We start from the raw sequence: 20,815 nt of genomic DNA on the forward strand, positions 1-20,815 counted from the left end.
ACTTCCTGCATAATTATGAAGATCTCGTTCAACCACAATGCACCAGCCCTTTCATAGGTGTTGGCCAGCTTTAAGCAATACAAGTTCTACCTTTAATTGGGGGTTGAGAAGCAACCATTATGGGCCCTGGCAAATACATGTGGCCAATCAGCAATGTTGCACAGAGTTAAGATGGTTGAGAAATTGGCCAGCAGCTAACCTGCTACAGGAGGATTTTCAAATAAAACCAAGCGCAAATTAAAGAAGGAACAAAGAACAAATGTTCGATTATTTTTCAGAGAATTTTAAAAAAGGAGGAAAACAAGATGATGTGGGAAGGTTAAGGGAAGGAATGCTCAGAAGGTTGCTGATGATGCCACACGATGACATTGTGCTGTCTGCTAGGAAGGTGATCTGCAAGCCAGCATTGTGTCGAGGAGCATGGAGTAGACGATAACAATTTGGCATGGATCATTACTTTTACTCCTCCTCTGCAGCACAAAAATGGTACCATCTTGTGAGCATTCTTGTGGCTCCACCCCATCATGCCGCATCCGATTGATCCATCAGTTTCCATGGCAATGCAGGTAGGTTCAACCAAAAGTCTGTTTGCTACAGTGGACGCTCAGACCAAAGTCCATTGAGTTAACTCCCACACCAGAAATTTCCATACTCTGGAATGTTAAGCTGCTAGTCCTATCCCTCCTTCAACCATGTTTCAGTGATTGCAACAACAACATATTCTACATGCTGATTAATGCTATAAAGTTCATCCATCTTACCCGCTTTCTGGACCTCCCATGTGCCTTACGCTGCCCATGACTTCTCTGCCGAGTGGACTGTGCTGGCATTTAGAGTCATTAGAGATGTACAGCATGGACACAGACCCTTCGATCCAACTCATCTGTGCCAATCAGATTTCCTAACCTAATATAGTCCCATCTGCCAGCACTTGGCACATATCTCTCTAAACCCTTCCTATTCATATACCCATGCGGATCCCTTTTAAATGCTGTAATTGTACTAGCCTCCACCACTTCCTCTGGCAGCTCATTCCATACATGCACCACCTTCTGTGAAAATGTTGCCCCCTAGGTCTCTTTTAAATTTTTCCTCTCTCACCCTAAACCTATGCCCTCTCGTTCTGGACTTTGATCCCAGGGAAAAGACCTTGTTTATTTATCTTATCCATGTCCCTCATGATTTTATAAACCTCTGTAAGGTCACCCCTCCACCTGCGACGCTCCAGGGAAAATAGCCCCAGCCTATTCAGCCTCTCCCTATAGCTCAAATCCTCCGACCCTGGCAACATCCTTGTAAATCTTTTGTGAAGCCTTTCAGGATTCACAACATTCTTCCGATAGGAGGGAGACCAGAATTGCACACAATATTCCAAAAATGGCCTAACCAATGTCCCGTACAGCCGCAACATGACCTTCCAACTTCTGTACTCAATACTCTGACCAGTAAGGCATATCAAACGCTGCCTTCACTATCCTATCTACGTGCGACTCCACTTTCAAGGAGCTATGAACCTGCACTCCAAGGTCTCTTTGTTCAGCAACACTCCCCAGGACCTTCCCATTAAGTGTATAAGTCCTGCTTTGATTTGTCTTTCCAAAATGCAGCATCTCGCATTTATCTAAATTAAACTCAATCTGCCAGTACTCAGCCCACCTGATCAAGATGCAGTTGTAATCTGAGGTAACGTTCTTAGCTATCTACTACACCTCCAATTTTGGTGTCATCTGCAAACTTACTTTCTTCTAGGATTTTATCTGATTGAATCTTGCTTCTAACTTGATATTTACTCCGTGCCTCATCTCACTGCCAAATTAGTTTAAATCTCCCTGACAGCACAAAGAAACCTAGCAAAGCTAATGGACGCATTCCAGTTCAGGTGCAACTGGTTCAGCTTGAACATGTCCCACTTCAGAAGCTGACCCAGTGATCCAAGCATCATTCAAAGTTCCTTTAAGACATTTTGTTTGAGAGAGATTTCCAGGAGTGTAATGGATGTTTTGTTTACAATGGGATAAGTTTGCAAGCAAAGTAAGCAACTGAGAATTAGGCACCAGTTTAGAGGGCCAGCGATTGATTTATTTTGGTTTCTTTTAATTGGGGTAAAGTAGCTTTTCTTTGTGTCATTTTGGTCAGTTCTGCAGGGTACTTACCTGAAACTGGATGTGTAAAGTAGCTGCTCCTGAGAAAGGGAAATGATAGTTCAGAATTGTTTAAAGTAGGTTATCTCAGTGTAAGGCGTTTAGTAACATTTGCAGACTGGAAAAGTTTGATTAAAATCCTGACGGCAGTATTTAAAGCTGAGAAACTTTAAGCTCAGTTGTTTCAATGTTCCCGAGTAAGAATATCAGATTCTGAAGCTTGGGAATTGAAGTCACAGTTAAATTAAGTCCTGCAGTGATGACATAGAAGGGAAGTATCTCTGATGTAAGTCCTGTTAAGGGCTGTTTTTGGGATTGATGGGATGATGTGTTAACTCTCTGTTTTGAAAACTTTAAATTTGTGTTGAATGCAAACTACTTTATTTTATCAATCACAAAATTTCTCCAAAGACTTTAACATCCAGGGGAATCAATAGTAATTCATCACCTTGGTTCTTAAGGTCAAAAATACAAAAGAGATGTGCGAAAGCAGTGCCATGAGTCGGACAGGTACCAGATACCTTGTGTATTGGAGCAAGGAATCTTCACAGACATTAGCAGGCACCACCAGAAAAATGCTTTATCTGTAACATAATAGGTCATTTTCAGAAATGCATCAAAGAAAGTTCCAGTCAAAAAAGGAAGAAATCAAATAATTGCCCTCAGAAATTAATGGTGTAGAACAGTCTATAGTAGAAGGAAAACCTAATCTGTTCCTGTGAGATATGGGTGATCTAGATCTCTGCCTTTTGGCAAGAAGATGGTTATGTCGATATTTATCTCACTAATTTCAATTTTGATATTGGAGCTGGGTGAGCATGGCTATATTATCAGAATGTATTTTCAACCATGATTCTGCAACTGTGGACAGCTGTGTGTGTGCAGTATCAACTAAAGGGTGTATAGCACTGAAGATTGCACTAATGCTTCCAGCCATTCTCCATCAGAAGGGCAGCAGATAGTTGACACATATTTTGTAGTAAAGAATTCTCACTCTTGAATGAATACTTGTCTTGCTCTCCATTTTTCTTTAAATGACTAAAGGGGTCAAGAATAACAGTTCCAGAAGCAACTCGTCATGGATTAACAGACCAAGGAATACGAGGTAAAAACAATGACTGCAGATACTGGAAACCAGATTCTGGATCAGTGGTGCTGAAAGAGCACAGCAATTCAGGCAGCATCCGAGGAGCTTCAAAATCGACGTTTCGGGCAAAAGCCCTTCATCAGGAATAAAGCATAGCCAGTCAAGGAACAACCATTCGACCATTACATGAGTTCATTGGGTCTCTTAGACTCATGACAGAACCCAACAGAAGAGAGCATCTATTGAGATTGGCTATGTTGGCATAGTAAATTTGTTTTGTGCTACAACAAAAGGTGATGACTAGCAAGCCACAATTGGCTCAATTTGATATCACAGAGACTGGAGAGAGACCAAGAACATCTCACCATTCATTGGTATTGTCAAAGGTTGAGAAACATACTTTGAACACTGACAGTTGTTCACAATCCTGGACAAATTACTGGCATACTATCAGAGTTTAGTTATCCAGGTTCCCTTCAGGAAGTCATTCAGCAGAAGATAGGGATTCTTGGGGATCACCAGGTTCATAGCTAGAGCTTGGTCAGCGATATACTGCACTTGGATCTCCTAAGACAATGAAGAAAGCATAACCCATTGTGAAACTATACAGAGTTGTCAGAAATGTTTTCCATTGTTGGGTTAGCACTGCTGCCTCACAGCACCAGGGTCCCAGGTTCAATTCTAGCCTCGGGTAACTGTGGAGTTTGCACATTCTCCTCGTGTCTGCGTGGGTTTCCTCCGGGTGCTCCGGTTTCCTTCCACAGTCCAAAGATGTGCAGGTCAGGTGAATTGGCCATGTTAAATTGCCCATATTGTTAGGTACATTAGTCAGAGGGAAATGGGTCTGGGTGGGTTACTCTTCAGAAGGTCGGTGTGAACTGGTTGAGCCAAAGGGCCTGTTTCCACACTGTAGGGAATCTAACCTAACCTAATCAATGAAGGCATTTGGACTGTAAGCAATGTTTTCAAGCAAATATTAATGACTAGAAAGCGAATGAACAGAATTTCCCACTTAAACAGATTGAAACAACTTCAGCTGAAGTAACTGAGTGCAATGCAGCTTGGTAAACAAACTGTAATACCAGATTCAAGTCTGATATTGGATTCTGAGATGACTCTGAAGCAAAGGTTGGAACAGAGAATTTTTCATCTTCGCAGGAAGAGCCCTCTGTATCAGTGTCACAGATCATAGTAAGCAAGAAGCAATCCTCAAATTGCAGAACAGAGAAAGTGAACATGTTGGTGATACCCATAATGCAATCACTGCTGTTGCTGAGATCACTTCATCTCATCATCACCTCTGTGAAGGTAGTTCATGAGATTCATGGGACTTTTGGATACAGACTATCAGGAAAGAGTCAAAGTCAACAGTCTTCAACCCAGCCACCTAACAGTTTTCCAAGTCTGAAAGGGATCTGTTCTGTAGTCGCAGGTAGATAGGATAGTGAAGAAGGCATTTGGTATGCTTTCCTTTATTGGTCAGAGTATTGAGTACAGGAGTTGGGAGGAGAAAGTGAGGACTGCAGATGCTGGAGATCAGAGCTGAAAAGTGTGTTGCTGGAAAAGCACAGCAGGTCATGCAGCATCCAAGGAGCAGGAGAATCGACGTTTCGGGCATAAGCCCTTCTTCAGGAATGAGAAGGGTGTGCCAAGCAGGCTAAGATAAAAAGTAGGGAGGAAGGACTTGGGGAAGGGGCATTGGGAATGCGATAGGTAGAAGGAGGTTAAGGTGAGGGTGATAGCCGGAGATGGGGTGGGGGCGGAGAGGTCGGGAGAAGATTGCAGGTCAATGTTTTCAAGCAAATATTAACGACTAGAAAGCCTATCACCCTGACCTTAACCTCTTTCCACCTATCGCATTCCCAACACCCCTCCCCCAAGTCCCTCCTCCCTACGTTTTCTCTTAGCCTTTCCTATCAGAAAGATGTTGTGAAACTTGAAAGGGTTCAGAAAAGATTGACAAGGATGTTGTCAGGGTTAGAGGATTTGAGCTATAGGGAGAGGCTGAACAGGCTCGGGCTGTTTTCCCTGGAGCGTCGGAGGCTGAAGGGTGACCTTCTATAGAGGTTTACAAAATTATGAGGGGCATGGAGAGGGTAAACAGACAAGGTCTTTTCCCTGGTTGAGGGAATCCAAAACTAGAGGGCATAGGTTTAGGGTGAGAGGGGAAAGATATAAAAGAGACGTAAGGGGCAACATTTTCACGCAGAGGGTGGTATGTGTATGGAATGAGCTGCCAGAGGATGTGGTGGAGGCTGATACAATTGCAACATTTAAGAGGCATTTGGATGGGTATATGAATAGGAAGGGTTTGGAGGGATATGGATCGGGTGCTGGCAGGTGGGACTAGATTGGGTTGGGATATCTGGTCGGCATGGACGGGTTGGACCGAAGGGTCTGTTTCCATGCTGTACATCTCGATGACCCTATAATAGTGAAAACTCCAGACCACGTGAATTTGTGAAATGCAAGACTGAGTGGGGAGATGAGAGAGTGCTAAGATTTATCCGAAAAACAAATCTATAATCTAAATAATTGGGAAAAGGTTGGGAAGCAGTTATATTAGCATGTCGCACTTGAAAAGGTTATTGCTGAGGAATGTTTAAGTACCCATTATGATGATAATCATATGAACTTTTGAGATTCACTTGGTGGTAGTAAACCCATATCCTGGTGAGTGGTAGTGCAGGTGGTCTCAGTCAATAAAGCAGTCTGTTGTGAGAATTGCTACTCATGACAGGTCCACGTGGAGCACAAATTTGGCTTGGATCACTTGGGGGAAATGGCTTCTTTTGTGCTGTAAATTTAGTTATTGAAAAAGTATATTTCATAAATTGAGAAGTAGAATATATCCAGTTAACGTGTGACAGACTCGATGTTATTTATGATTTGGAGATGCCGGTGTTGGACTGGGGTGTACAAAGTTAAAAATCGCACAACAGCAGGTATAGTCCAACAGTTTTAACTGGAAGCACTAGCATTCGGAGCGTTGATCCTTGACAGCCACCTGATGAAGGCACAGCGCTCCGAAAGCTAGTGCTTCCAAATAAACCTGGTGTTGTGTGATTTTTAACTTTTAATGTTATCTATGTGCTATATCAAGTTAACAAATCACCTTTTGCTTGGACCTGTGGGATTGAAATGCGCAGAGAACAATCTATAGGATGGATAGGATTGTATCTTTTTTTTCAGTTTAAGGGAGCAAATAGTTTGAAATTGGAAAATAAGTAAAATGATCTTTTGGTTTAATGCTGCTGGTTTGAGCAAAAATTTATTTTAGAATATTAAATTGGAATCTTTTTTTTTGTCTTTTTTGTATCATTATTCTCAAACCTATTAATATTTTTGTCAATTTTGGATTATTAACTTTACTATGAATTCGTGGATTTAATTAAGTGAAATAAGTTAATTTAAATTCCTGATTCCTGTTGTCTTTCTTGTTTAAATTTTAATGTTGCTTAGTTATTGAAACTATCAGCAAATAATTGTGGCAGCATAACTGTCATAATTGTTTTTACAAAAATAGGTCAAACTAATCTGAAATGATAATTAACAACTCTGCAATATGCTGTCAAACTATTTATCAACTAGATTGTGTTGAACACGTTTCTGAATTGCAATAACAAGTGCTAATCCCAAAGTAATAATTGAGAAACATCTGCTATGACTGTGAAATAATTGTTTAGCAGGAGCTAAGCAGTAATAGAGAACAGTGTACTTATGGCAATAATCAGGATCGAACAGTCCCAAATTGTGATTTATTAAACTGAGTACAAATTTTAATTAATCTTTTTTGCGTAAGCATCAGCAGCTTACGTTTTTAGTATTGAATTTCAGTTTTTCTGTTTGCACATATCTATTATATTTTTGGTACATGTGCATTCGTAAGAGCCATTGATATAGTTTTCTTTAGAAATGCGCTACCCTCCCTTCCAGTTTATTAGCAGTACATAGGGTTTTTGTGTATTGAGTCTGAGAGGAGACAGGGTTTCCTTGTCCCCTCATTAGCAGAGTGCATAGAACTAGTCAGTTTTATTGTGCCAAAGTTTTTATTGTGCAAGGAGCCTAATGATATCCTGGAGCTGATTGTGCTGTAACAACCATCCCAGATGTGTTATAGTTCTGATGTAAATGAATCAGTAAATGTATTTCTTGGCCATGGCACTGGGAGAACAACCTATTCCTGGAATGAAACAATGAGATTTTTGTTAGTTGAAGAACAGACAGGGTCTTGATTTGTTTTATAACTTCAAAATGTGGAAAACAGCTAAACAGAATGTTTTCTGCTTATCAAGGAGGCTATAGTTGTAGAACTTTGTGCTACAGCATAATGTGGCAATAGAGCAAAGAGAGAAGAGGGTTGATTAAAGATTTTGATCAACTCCGATCTTAAGAGTGTACTGCTCTGTCCACTTTGGGCCCAAGCAGCATCTGTGGTGGCTACACTTGGACTCTGCCACTTCCCCAGCATGGTAAAGATGGGGCTGACCATGATTATTAATGAGACTCTAGTCCTCAATTGCTGTTCCAGAGAATCCTTCTCAGCTGGAACCAGTGACATCAGCAAAATGTTTTAATTTGCCATTTGTTGCGTCTGGGAGGTCACCATTGATCATGAAACCATACTTCATTGTCTTCTCTCCAAGCTGGAGCACGGGCAAGTGGCTTTACCATCAGTTATGCACGTCAGTGGGGCACTACAGATATGGTGCAAATAACACGGACTGTTTTGTCCGAGATCGAAGTTTTTGAATGGTTTGAACAGCTCTCGTCCAGACATACAACTGATTCTGTGCTGGATCTGCTTTCCAAAAGGTGATCCTTGAGATAGGTAGCTACTGGGTATATTGAAAATGTTCATCAAATTCTGAAGTCTCCCAGCAAAGCAATATCTGGACATGTAGGTGTTTGAACTGAGGATGACTGATGGATGACTTTGGTTTTGCTGATGTAAGTTACTCATAAGCAGATGAAGAGGACTGATAGAGGAAGATTTTGATTGAAAATGCTAATTTGTATTTCTGCTGCTAAATAGTGTTCGACTTCTGCCTTTGTTCAAAAACTATGGATGTTTCTTTTTTTTTGACAGCAGTTCTCAAGAGTGATAATGATTTGCATGTCCATTTTACACTACTTAATTTTAAATTTCCATTGAGGTCAATAGGCAATGTTCAAAGGGCTGCCAAATAGCTATCGGCAATTATTGCCTGAGACAAATTTTGCCCTCTAACTTTCTGATAAACTTCTCCGTACTCATTTTCCTTTGTTGCCATTGACTTGTTCCAAAGCTAGCTCAGTACTTCTCAGCACTGAAGCCACTGTGTAAAGTCTATTTTTTTTTTTGAAGGAATAGAAAGCTTGTGCAGGCAGCATATATGTTCAATGTCTGTAAATGCAGTAACTGGGAGAGTATTGATTTTTATGTTGCTGTAAATTGAACTTTCTGTGTCTGTTCATAGTGTCAGCTTCGATTAACAAAATGTCTTTTGCAGCTTAAACAAAGCTGTGATACTTGCAGTTGTCACCCTTGTTTGCGTACCCTCCATGGCCTCAACCCTACTTATCTCTTCAACCTCCTCGAGCACTTTTGATATTTCTGTGCTGTTCGTCCCTGATTTGAATTGCTCCACCATTGTTGGTCGTGTCTTTGGCTATTTAGATTTTGGAATTCCTTCATTCAACTTTTCCACCTCATTTTTCTCCTTTTAAGGTAAACCTTCAAACCTATCACTTTGACCAAGTGATTGGTCATTTGACCTAATAACTCATGTGATTTTACGTCAAACTTTGTAGTATTTCTGAGAAGCACCTTGTGTGGTGTTGCGTACACATTATAAATGCAAATTGCTTTAAGTACTGAAAGTGTTTACTGTATAAAATTAGAACTTAGAACAGTGCAGCAGAGGTACGGGGTCAAGATTGGAGTTGTGTTGGAAAAGTACAGCAGGTCTGACAGCATCAGAGGGGCAGGGAAAATGATGTTTCAGGCAAAAGCCCTTCATCAGGAATGTTTCCTGATGAAGGGCTTTTGTCTGAAACGTTGTTTTCCTGCTCCTCGGATGCTTCCATGACCTGCTGTGCTTTTCCAGCAGCACACTAATCTTAACTCTGATCTCCAGCAAGTGCAATACTCACTTTCACCTCACACAGGTCCAGGCCCCTCGGCCCATGATGTTGTACCAAACATGGTGCCAAATTAAACTAATCCCTTCTGTCTGCGCTTGGTATAGATCATAGAGCTAACATTCTGTTTGTGGGAATTATGCTCCAGATTCCACATGACCAGTACCTAGATCGAGATCATAGTGAACCAGTAACACTTGTGCTGTTACATGCGGGCTAAAAGCATAGCATTGTTTATGCATCCTGTTGCCTAATAACAAAAAGCCAGCAGGACAGTTAGTGAAGGCTTACAAAATCTCAAGTTATTCTCCTCAGTGGTTTGTTTAGCCATTTTGCTTTGCAGTTAGAAGTCAACCATTCTGTTAGACTGGAGTCACATGGCCCAAACTGGGTAAGGATGGCAATTTTTATTCCCAAAAAGTATGAGCAGACTAGTTGGCTGATCAGGACAATATCTCAGTCATTTCTACCATATTCTATAATTTATTAATCCTGCAGCTGCTGCTTGTAGCTTCTCCTGTCAGGATATATGTCACTTATTTTTAGATTACTTTACAGTGTGGAAACAGGCCCTTCGGGCCAACAAGTCCACACCGACCCGCCGAAGCGCAACCCACCCATACATTTGCCCCTTACCTAACACTACGGGCAATTTAGCATGGCCAATTCACCTGACCTGCACATTTTTGGACTGTGGGAGGAAACCGGAGCACCCGGAGGAAACCCACGCAGACACGGGGAGAACGTGCAAACTCCACACAGACAGTCGCCTGAGGCGGGAATTGAACCCAGATCTCTGTTGCTGTGAGGCAGCAGTGCTAACCACTGTGCCACCGTGCCGCCCACTTATGTATCTTGTACCATCCTCTCTCATCCACTGTAAGTGCGGTCAGTCATCCGACTAATCCTACATCAATCCCTGTTTCTGCTGCCTCTATTTGCTTTTTTAGAAGCAATCTCTGTAGAATTTTAGTTTAAATCAAACAGCAGAAGTACTGATTTTCTTCTCTCGGATCACTTCATAGCATTCTCTTTGTTCTTGATTACAATACCAAAGTCTTGTGTTTAATCTGACATCTTTTGTTGTAACTTCTCCTAAAACAATTTGTTCCAAGGTGACTCCATCCACTTCAGCTCTTCCTCTAGTTTATTCCAACATATTCCTTCTAACTACCATTATTTTTGTCTTTCAAATGCTAATACACATCCCATATTCTGAATTTACAGATTTGGACTTGAGTAATGGTATTTTGTATGTCCTCTTCTGTTTCTGCCAGTTGTGCTGTGTTGTCAGAGGACCGTGACTTAATGTTCTGGCCTCCAGTATTTATCTCTGAAGTAATCTGACTCTGAATATTTGTTCTGTGTATAGATTGAATAATCCTAGTGATAGTACACAGTGTTGTTATACTCCTTGACTTTAAAAATATCTGATCCTCCTTCTAGCCTGGTGCTTATTGCTTTGGACTACATAAAAGCTCTGGATAAATCTCACACCTGGAGTGGCAGTGTCATGATTCAGCAACAGATCAATTAGCTTTTGATGAAACACACAAATGCTTTTTAATGGTCTGCAAAGTGTGTTTGAGAGTTTGTGTTTACTTCTAAATATGCTTTGATCATTTGTTCTTTGAAAATATGTATTTTCTTGTTCTGACTGTAGGTCTAAATCTATATTACAAATTTCTGATTCCAATGTGTCACTATCTCTTTGCGTTCTGACTTCCATTTTAATGAGTTGGCTCTTTAAACTTATCGCTGTAAAGTAATTACACTCCACTACTTTTAAGTTTGTTCAGTAACTTCACGAAGAATGGATATCCCAAGTCACTTGGACTGTATCCTTCAGCAAATATTTAATCATGTTATAACTTATGATTCTGTTTCCCCATCAGTTTTTCTTTCATGTTGTGGACAACCAGTAGCTCATTGTTTATCATGTATTTTACTGTGCATTAAATAGCTGCAGAGGCACTTGCAGAGCAGAATGAATTATCAAAAGTCAACTGAGTTCGCAGATTAATAAATTATTAGAAGGGACTAAAATGTGCAGCTCTCTATAGCCTACTGTGAAATGTTCGTACTTCAAAAAATATCTTGAATGCTTTGATATTTTTCTTGAGCAGGATAGCTGGGAGATTGTGGAAGGACTTCGAGATAGTATGAGTTATATCCAAGAACCTCCGAAGCAAGAAGGCTACTTGCTGAAGAAGAGAAAGTGGCCCCTCAAAGGCTGGCATAAGGTATGCTTTGTGTATAATTGAGGCACTACTGTGGTAAGGCAATTGAACTCATAAAAATATAAGTTCTAAAAATAAGCATTGATATGTCAGTAGATTCGTGAGTGTATTGTATTTGTGTGTTTCTGTGTATTACTTGTATATAGCAAGCGTACGTCTGCATTTCTGTGTTATGAGCAATACATTGTCAGTTTTAGGTAGGAACTGACATTTGGTCCACCTAAACAAGAGACCCTCAAACCAGTTTCAATTGAAGGACCACTTCCCTTTCAGCTGCCCCATCCCAACGCAAACTTTTATAAAAAAAATTTAAACTGTCCTATATAACATTGATGAATTATAGAATCCCTACAGTGCGGTATGGGGCCTTCTAGCCCAGCGAGTCTGCACCGGCACACTGAATAACATCTCACACTATCCCCTTGACCTCTTATTTACCATGGCTAATCCATCTAAATTGCACATCTCTGGACACTACAGACAATTTAGTGTGACCAGTCCACTAAACTACACAAATTTGGGCTGTGGGAAGAATCCGAAGCACCCAGGGGAAACGCATGCAGAACGAGGAGTACATGTAAACTCCACACAGTCAACCAAGGCTGGAATTGAACCCTGGTTCCTGGTGCTGTGAGGCAGCAATGCTTGCCACTGAGCCACCATGCAAGTGTGCCATGATGTACAAGTGCTTCGTGTAAAATATGCCTTTAGGGTTGCAAATATTAACTTGCACTGAACCTGTAATTAAAAGTGGAATTGGTATGATGATCATCATGCTGCTATTCAAATCCTCTGTGCTTTCCATCCAACTGATGTAGCTAACTTAGGCTGTGCTGCACATGTCGTGTATCTTTTTGCTCCTGCCTCGTACACCATGGGGCGGCACAGTGACTCAGTGGTTAGCACGGCTGCCTCATAGCACCAGGGACCCAGGTTCAATTCCAGCCTCTCCAGTCTGTGTGGAGTTTGCACATTCTCCCTGTGTCTGCGTGGGTTTCTTCCAGATGCTCCGGTTTCCTTCCACAGTCTAAAGATGTGCAGTTTAGGTGAATTGGCCAAGCTAAATTGCCCATAGTGTTCAGGGATGTGAGGTTAGTTGCATTAATCAGGGGTAAATGGAGAGTAATGGGGATTGGAATACTCTTTAGAAGGTCGGTGTGGACTTGTTGGGCTGATGGGCTTGTTTCCACACTGTTGGGACTCTAAGAACTTAAGTCTGCCTGTTCCCCTATTCACTTGGCCACTTACAAGGCCTGCTGCCTTCAGTAAGGACTAGAGAACCACGTGGCAATTCTCTGCACATCCCTTTGGGTGTGAAGACTCCAGTGTGTAGGCTGCGATATAACTGATCCATATTATTGTTTTGGTGCACTTCTAATACTCGTGAAGCACAATTGTTAACACAAACGCTGCAGTTCCTTTTTGAAACTCATCCTGATTTCTTACAACACTGCCCATATTGCTACACTTTAAGTGTAGAAGTCCCTCCTGAGTTTCCAATTTTCTTATGTAAATTTGAGCCCTGATGCCTTTTGTACATAGCATACTCGGGAGCAATTTTCTTAACTTTTGTAATTTGTATATTGAAATTCAGAATTTGATATTTGTCCAATTTGAGGTCATCGTCTACAAATTTCTGTAATACTTGTCTCTAAATTTCCATAAGTCTTGTGTAAAACAGTAGAGTCATCCCTGAACTTTGTGAGACTTAATTGACAGCTTCTGCCAACCAGATAGCTGTCTAGGGACTTCAGTTTATATTGTACGACTATTGCATATCTATTTTTTCTCTTCTACCTACCAGCTGTGTCATCTCCTTGGAGAAATTTAATTAAATGAATCAAAAGACAAATTGCTGCAGAAACTTGGCAGAATGGGCAGCCTCTGTGGATCGAGAAATACTGGAGCTATTAGGACAGATCGTCAAAAACTTGATAAAGAAGTAGATTTTAAGGAACGTCTTCGGGTGGGGGAAAGGTAATGAGATAGTAAGGTGGAGAGATTGAGAGGGAATTTCAGCGCACAGGGCTTTACCATACGAAAGCACTGCTGTTTGAGAGTTCAGCATTGGAGTGCAGATACTTTGGAGCATTAAAGGGCTGGAGGAGATGAATAGGGAGTAGCTGAGGCTATGAAGGTATTTGAAAACAAGGATGAGGGAATTTAAAATTGGGGAAGGGAAATTGGCTTATCTGGATGGGAACGCAGCTTAGTGAGCACAGGTGAAGGGAAATGAAACTTGGTGTGAGTTCAGGGTTTTGGATGAGAACTTCAGGAGCCAATGAGTTGGGACAGGAGCGATAGTGGGAGAGGAGCAGCTTGTTGAATGAAGCAGCATCTAGTTTAGTGGCAGCCGCAAGCAAGGTGCCAGGCTGCAGGAAGTAGAGCCGAAAGAGGGCAGGAGACCGTCAATCAGCAGACTCAGCAATGTCATGGAGCTGGAAATAGATGGTTTCTGGGATAGACCAGCTGATACATAATTGGAAGTTAATTCCAAAGTTGCAAACAGATTGCTGAGCTGGGTTTTCCAATAGATTTGGGGATCCCAACATCACGATTAAATGGGAGTCTCAATGAAGAGTCAGACTATATTCCCTTGATGTTTTCTTGAAGGCTATCTTGTAAATTTCAGGAGCTACTTTTTCGTCCTCAAGCTCTTTTATTTGATAACAAAGGAGTGGCAGATGGAGGTTAGTTTTAGATAAATGTGAGGTGCTGCATTTTGGAAAGGTAAATCCGAGCAGGACTTATACACTAACGGTAAGGTCTTGGGGAGTGTTGCTGAAACAAAGAGAGCAGGTTCATTGCTCCTTGAAAGTGGAGTCGCAGGTAGGTAGGATAGTGAAGGTTGTGTTTGGTATGCTTTCTTTTGAGTCAGAGCACTGAATATCAGAGTTGGGAGGTCATGTTGCAGCTGTACAGGACATTAGTTAGGCCACTTTTGGAGTATTGCGTGCAATTCTGGTCTCCTTCCTAAAGGAAGGATGTTGTGAAACCTGAAAGGGTTCAGAAAAGAAACACCAGGATGTTGCCAGGGTTAGAGGGTTTGGGCTACAGGGAGAGGTTGAATAGGCTGGGGCTGTTTTCCCTGGAGCACCCCCAGGCTGAGGGGTGACCATACAGAGATTTATAAAATTATGAGCATGGATAGAGTAAATAGACACGGTCTTTTCCCTGGGGTGGGATGAGTCCAGAACTGAAGGGCAAATGAGCTGCCAGAGGAAATGATGGGGGCTGGGACAATTACAACTTTTAAAAGGCATCTGGATGGGTATATGAAATAGGAAGGGTTTAGAATGATATGGGCCTAGTGCTGGCAAATGGAACTAGATTTATTTAGGGTATCTGGTTGGCGTGGATGAGTTGGACCGAAGATGCTCTACATCTCTGACTCTCTATAACTGTCCTACGTTTAAATCCATGTTGAGCAACTATTATGAGATCATACTTCTTAGAATGCTTCCTTGTATTTTGCTTGACACATCCTGTATAGTGAATGTAACGCTAACCAATCTTTAGTTTACTTATCCCCCCTCCCCATTGTTTTTTTTTAATACTGTTCAATACCCCACTTGACTTGTTTTCAGTCACTTCTGAAAAGATATGCATGGGCTCAATTGTTTGACATACTTCAAAACTTTGGCATAAAACCTGTCAACTGGGAGCCTTGTTTACCTTGAGCTTGAACAACCTCTTCAAATTAACTAATTTATGATTTCAGTTCACTTCACTTTACCACGTCTGGTACTCTTCCGTCATTTTGTTTGTGAACAGTTTTGAAAATTAGCCGTTGAGCACTCCAGCAATGTTTCTGAAGTAATTTCTTTAATCTACAATCATCACTTCCTCATTCTCTATTTTTAGCAAGCTAAGATCTGTTCGCACCCTTCAGCCACTCCAAATGATGCTTTAGTGTTCTGCTTTGTTTCCGACTATGCTTGTTTTGCAATTCTCCAACCTATCTTTCCAGATCTCCGTTACCTCTTCCGTCCATGATTATTCAACTGCTTTGGTCTGGATTCTGCAGTAATAATGACAGGAAACTGTCAGCATCTGTCAATACTTGTCTGAAACTGACAGCAATTTCTGGGGTCAGCTTGTGCGTTGTTAAATGAGAAAATCAAGTTGCTGTCAGTGATGGTGTGCTCCTCCACAGAATGTGATGTTGAACTCTATGTGGATAATAATCAATTAGAGTTCACTGATTTTACAAGAACCTCAGTCCAAACTCAGGCTCTCTCTCTCTCTCTCTCTCTCTCTCTCTCTCTCTCTCTCTCTCTCTCTCTCCCTCTCACTCACACTCACACTCACACTCACACTCACACTCACACTCACACTCACACTCACACTCACACTCACACTCACACTCACACTCACACACACACACACACACACACACACACACACACACACACACACACACACACACACACTCTCTCACAATTGTAGCTGCAACATGAATGTTATGCCTTTATTAAAGAGGACGTTTTACCAGCATGACAATTCATAGCTTCAGATAATATTTATTTCTTGATAAACCATAAAAGCATTATAAAAATGTGTATTAATATAGTTCTACTGCTACTGTGCAATTCTTAAACTTCTGTTTTCTGTAAAACTTATGAAAGTTGAAGAATATTCATAATATTTATTGCCTGTGAATATACTTAAATATACAACGTTGATTGCCCTAACCCTTCCAGGATATTTGGAGATCCTGTATACTTCACACCAATGTAATGTTGGGAATGCTGAGATTCATGCCACAGAGATTACTGACTTTTAGGGCAGCTTTGTTCAAATCAGTGTTGAGCACACCCTTCATTGGCTGACCACAAATTTCAGGCCATTTCTGTAAGTGCTTTGCTAACACCAGCAGTCTGCTGATAATTTCTGGCCCCTCATGCTTCCCTTTCATTTATTTCATTCTGTGCACATGCAACAAAATAGGCTGATTTTTAAAGAAATTCTGGAAGAAACTTAGACACATTTGAAATATTACCATCAACACTTTTACTCAAATCTTTTAATTTTTAATTCTTTATTTGTGCTTTGAAATTCCTTTAAAATCATTCCACTTTATTTCCTGGGGATTATGTTCCTTTTTACCATTCATATGCATTCTCGACTCAAAAAATGAGGCCTTTTTCCAACGATTATAATGGAAACCAGGACTTTGTCTAATGCTGCGCACACTTTTTTTCCTCAAATCCCCTCTTCCAGATTCCTATACCCCTATTTTTAAAGTCAAGAATTCTGTTTTGTAATCTCAACTTGCCCTGCTAGTTTCAAAGAAGTCTGTTCCAACAGTCCTTCAGAATTGTATTGTTTGTTATGCTATGGCATGGGGTAAACCCTCCTGCTTCATTTAAAACCAGCAACACACAAAAGGTCTACCCCTTGCAGTAATCTGTAAAAAATCAGAATGGCCAAGACCTATTTAAAGTAAAAATTATTAACTTTATTTATGAAAGTATAACAGAGAATAACAAACAACTGTTTACTATTCCTTCCTCTAACCTATCTGTTACCTTCCTTTCTATAATACTAGTACGATAAAACTCCCAGTTAAGATTTACAAAACCACACTTCCTTCTCTAAAGACCAGGCAGCTTTTGTGCTTTTATTCGGATCTTCCTGTGACTTTTCTTCTTAGGAATTTCTGTGTCACAGGTTACTAATGGAAAAGGTACTTTTAAGAGAGCTATTTTTCAAGAAGTTTATTTACAGGCTGGGCTTGGTAGTTCTCCTCTCAACTGTTCAATTTTCCCCGATCTTACACTCCAGAGCATCAGATTATGTCATTGGCTTTTAAAATTGTCATTATACTCGATTCAAACTGGATTGGAGTTTGACATTTTTTGGGATATAATTTAGACTGATTGGCCGAATTCAAATTTGTTCTTGTCTCCAGGCAATGAACTAATCGAGCTATTCGACCAAGTGTTACACTGTTGCCTTATTGAGAACACTTGGTGCTGTGTCTGGTAGTTCTGCTGGTTTTAACTCTCTCAAAGTATACCTGTAGCTTCATTTCAGTTAATATTGCCTCTTATTAAGTGATTCACTCATGCTCTCCTGCAATAAAGATTAACTGCAAAGTGTTTGCCCATTTCAGTCAACTCCTAAGGTTCCTATTATCATCTTCACTGTTTATTATATTTAGTTGGAATAGTTTTGCCACTGATTTTAAAGTAGATCTAATATTGCAAATGTTATGATTTAATTACCCGTCTATAGGCATTAATCCCTCATAAGTCCACTAATTTCCTCATTCAATAGAATATTCCTATTGCATTCCTCAGTTGATATGAGAAATGGTGCATGATTCCAGTAAAACAATGTTAATTTTTTTTTGAAAAAGAAGTTTAAGATCAGGTTGGTCAGACATGACCTCCCCTTAACAAAATAATGATGACTGCTATTGTTTAATTCCTGACTCTCCTAAGTGCAGCTTATGGAGCAGAGGAGACTTGGGCCCATGATTAAGATGTGAAAAGTTATGAAGGACATAGGGTAGACAGGAAGGAACATTTCCCATTGATGGAAGGACCACAGACCCGGGGGCACAGATGTAAAGTAGAGGGATGGAGGTTTAGAGGAAATGTGAGGAAAAATCTTTCTCACAGACTAGTGATGACGTGGAGCTCATGTCTGGAAGGGAGTTAGATCAGAAACTCCCTCAACACTTGCAGTTGCAAAGTATACCAGACTATAGGCCAAGTGATAGAAAATGGGATTAGAATAAATATGTTGTTTTTGATTAGTGCAGATTTGATGGTCTGAAGGGCCTTTTTATCCTGTAAATCTCAATGACCATTGTACTCAAAATAATGGTTAGTTGTGAATCTCTATTTCCAGTACAGGTGCAAAGTTTGCTTAAGACTCCATAAATTGCATGCTGCTTTAAGAATTATGGTTAACATCAGATATACATATGGGTTTAGATTTTATGTATGGTTTGTACTGGAGTGAGAGCTAATCTAATTATCTGCAGGGTCTTTTTGTTGATACTTTGTAGGTACGAAACCAAGATTGTTATGGAGTTATTCTAGTACACAAACCGTTTTCTGACTTGGATAAGTCTTGAGTAAATATTCTCGTTTTCACTTCCAGCGATACTTCTCTTTAGATAAAGGGATCATGAAGTACTCAAAATCTCGTTCTGATGTAAGTATAAAATAAAATCACATTTGAAGACTTTTTTTTGTAATGCTGTTCTAGTTGTAAACTGTATAGGAATATCAATGCATTTACTAGATTTTGTTTGAGTAACAACAATAAACTTTTATATTCCACTTTCAGATTGTGGCTCAGAACTTGCAACTCTGGATATTCAGACTAAATTCTTAACATAAATAGAATTAACTGTTGCCTTGTATACTTTGTTTATTTTCTGCCCTCTACAAGCTTGAGTTCAAAAGAAGTAGAAAAGTTTTTAAACTCGCGCCAACTACTCTTCATCCATAACTCGTGTGTTTTGTTGACCTGCACTGGGGCTTGAGCCACCTGACTTTGAAAAGTGTAATTCCTGTATTCAAATCTTTCCGTGCTTCAGAAATCTTGTATTGCTTTTTTTTAAAGTGATGCTCAGGTTCTGTACAACTCTGTGTCCTTCACCCTTATTTTAATCTCATTGAACTCCTCTGATATCTCGGTGCATCCAACTCCATACTCTAAGCTGCTTTGCCTCAGATCACTGCGACTTAAAAACCTTCCTGAATTGACTTCAGAAATGTTCTTTGTTTCTCTAAGGGTACCTTAGCATGAAAAATATGTTATATAAATTGTTAATTAATATTTGGAATCATTCGATCACTTCAAATGGGGATCTGCTAATTCTGTACCTGCATCTCAGGGTGAGGTTTGAAATAATGCTGTTTTTATTCAGATTGAGAAAGGAAAACTTCATGGATGTATTGATGTTGGCCTGTCTGTGATGTCAATAAAGAAAAAAGCAAAATGCATTGATATAGATACAGAAGAGCATATATATCATTTGAAGGTACTCAATACTTTTTTCCTAAAGTTATACTTGCTACTTTTTTTTATTCTGATGGCTCACACTTTTTAATAAATTTTGCGTCTTTAGGTGAAATTCCAAGAGTCCTTTGATGACTGGGTAGCAAAGTTACATCATCACAGACTGTACCGCCAAAATGAAATTGCCAAGTTCCCACATGATGTGTCTAATCACTACTTCACAATCTCGTCTACTGCAGACTCCCCACCCAGCACTATGGACTCCCCTTCTTTTAGAAAGGTAATCTAATAACTAAAATTTGTTTTTCTCAAATGTAAGAAGTGGAAATTTAATCTAAAGTTTCATGAGAAAATACTGTATGTGACATTTTTTTTGGATCCTATGAGTGATTTTGAAATTGTTATAATATAATTATTTTCATTCCTTTTCACTTGGTGTTCCATTCAACGGATTAGCTGAGAATTGACTGAACTTAACCATGCAGCTAGAATCAAAAGTTTTGTTCATTGGTTGTAAATTTACACATAGTTGTACAAATTCCAAAGTCCTAGGTTCAATGTTAAGCCCTTGCTGTTTTATGCTATGGCACAGTTTGGCCTTGTGGATGTGTGCCAAGCTTCTAGGAATTCACGCTGTCCTCTGTTTGGCTTGTCCTATTATGGTTGTGTTGTCCCAGTTGGATATGTGGTCCTTATATGCTACCTGGCCCAAAAGACCTTTGCCTAATATTTGTGGTGACAGGAAGCCACTCAGACTTGGATATTTACTGCAATGTCCCTTTCAAAGTCCCTGATAACTCCCAGAGTTTGATCCCGCACAGGAGGAATGATTTCCTCTGTTTTTGGCTTACTGAAACTGCAAATACGTTTAATTTTTATAATTATTGATTTTATCGTATACTGTAAACAAACCTCCATCTGATTCCAATTTACCACACTTGTTCAGTTACTGAATTAATACTCGTCTATGTTGCACACAATTGAGAAGAAACACTAAGATAGCAAGTGTGCAGAATGCACTCTGAATCAGGGCCTTAAATATAAATTGCCCTAGAGTGGCTCAGAAGCATGATCACTGATTAAGCCCTGAATGATGTATCTGCCAGATTCCAACTGCAGCAGGTATGAGTTCAGGAGGTGGCGTCAAACATGAGTGTAGTGGTCAGGACTAAGGAGAAAGTGCAGGGGAAGCTGAAAGGTCTGAGGGTGGATAAATAACATGGAGCAGATGGGCTACACCC

At 40.2% G+C, this 20,815-nt stretch overlaps 1 protein-coding gene across 3 annotated transcripts in view; it reads left to right on the plus strand.

Moving 5' to 3' along the window:
* Positions 1-20,815, plus strand: part of osbpl3b (oxysterol binding protein-like 3b) — a 218,909-nt gene that overhangs the window by 67,898 nt on the left and 130,196 nt on the right. For all 3 annotated transcript variants that reach the window (XM_043689591.2, XM_043689590.2, XM_043689594.2), the window contains exons 3-6: positions 11,478-11,594; positions 18,708-18,761; positions 19,483-19,596; positions 19,684-19,854. In XM_043689591.2, the coding sequence (XP_043545526.2) occupies positions 11,478-11,594; positions 18,708-18,761; positions 19,483-19,596; positions 19,684-19,854 (456 nt within the window). The remainder of the gene's footprint in view (positions 1-11,477; positions 11,595-18,707; positions 18,762-19,482; positions 19,597-19,683; positions 19,855-20,815) is intronic.

This window comes from Chiloscyllium plagiosum, unplaced genomic scaffold, assembly GCF_037043375.1.
Source record: "Chiloscyllium plagiosum isolate Xiang-an unplaced genomic scaffold, Cpla_swu_hap1 HiC_scaffold_5, whole genome shotgun sequence".
NCBI lineage: Eukaryota > Metazoa > Chordata > Chondrichthyes > Orectolobiformes > Hemiscylliidae > Chiloscyllium > Chiloscyllium plagiosum.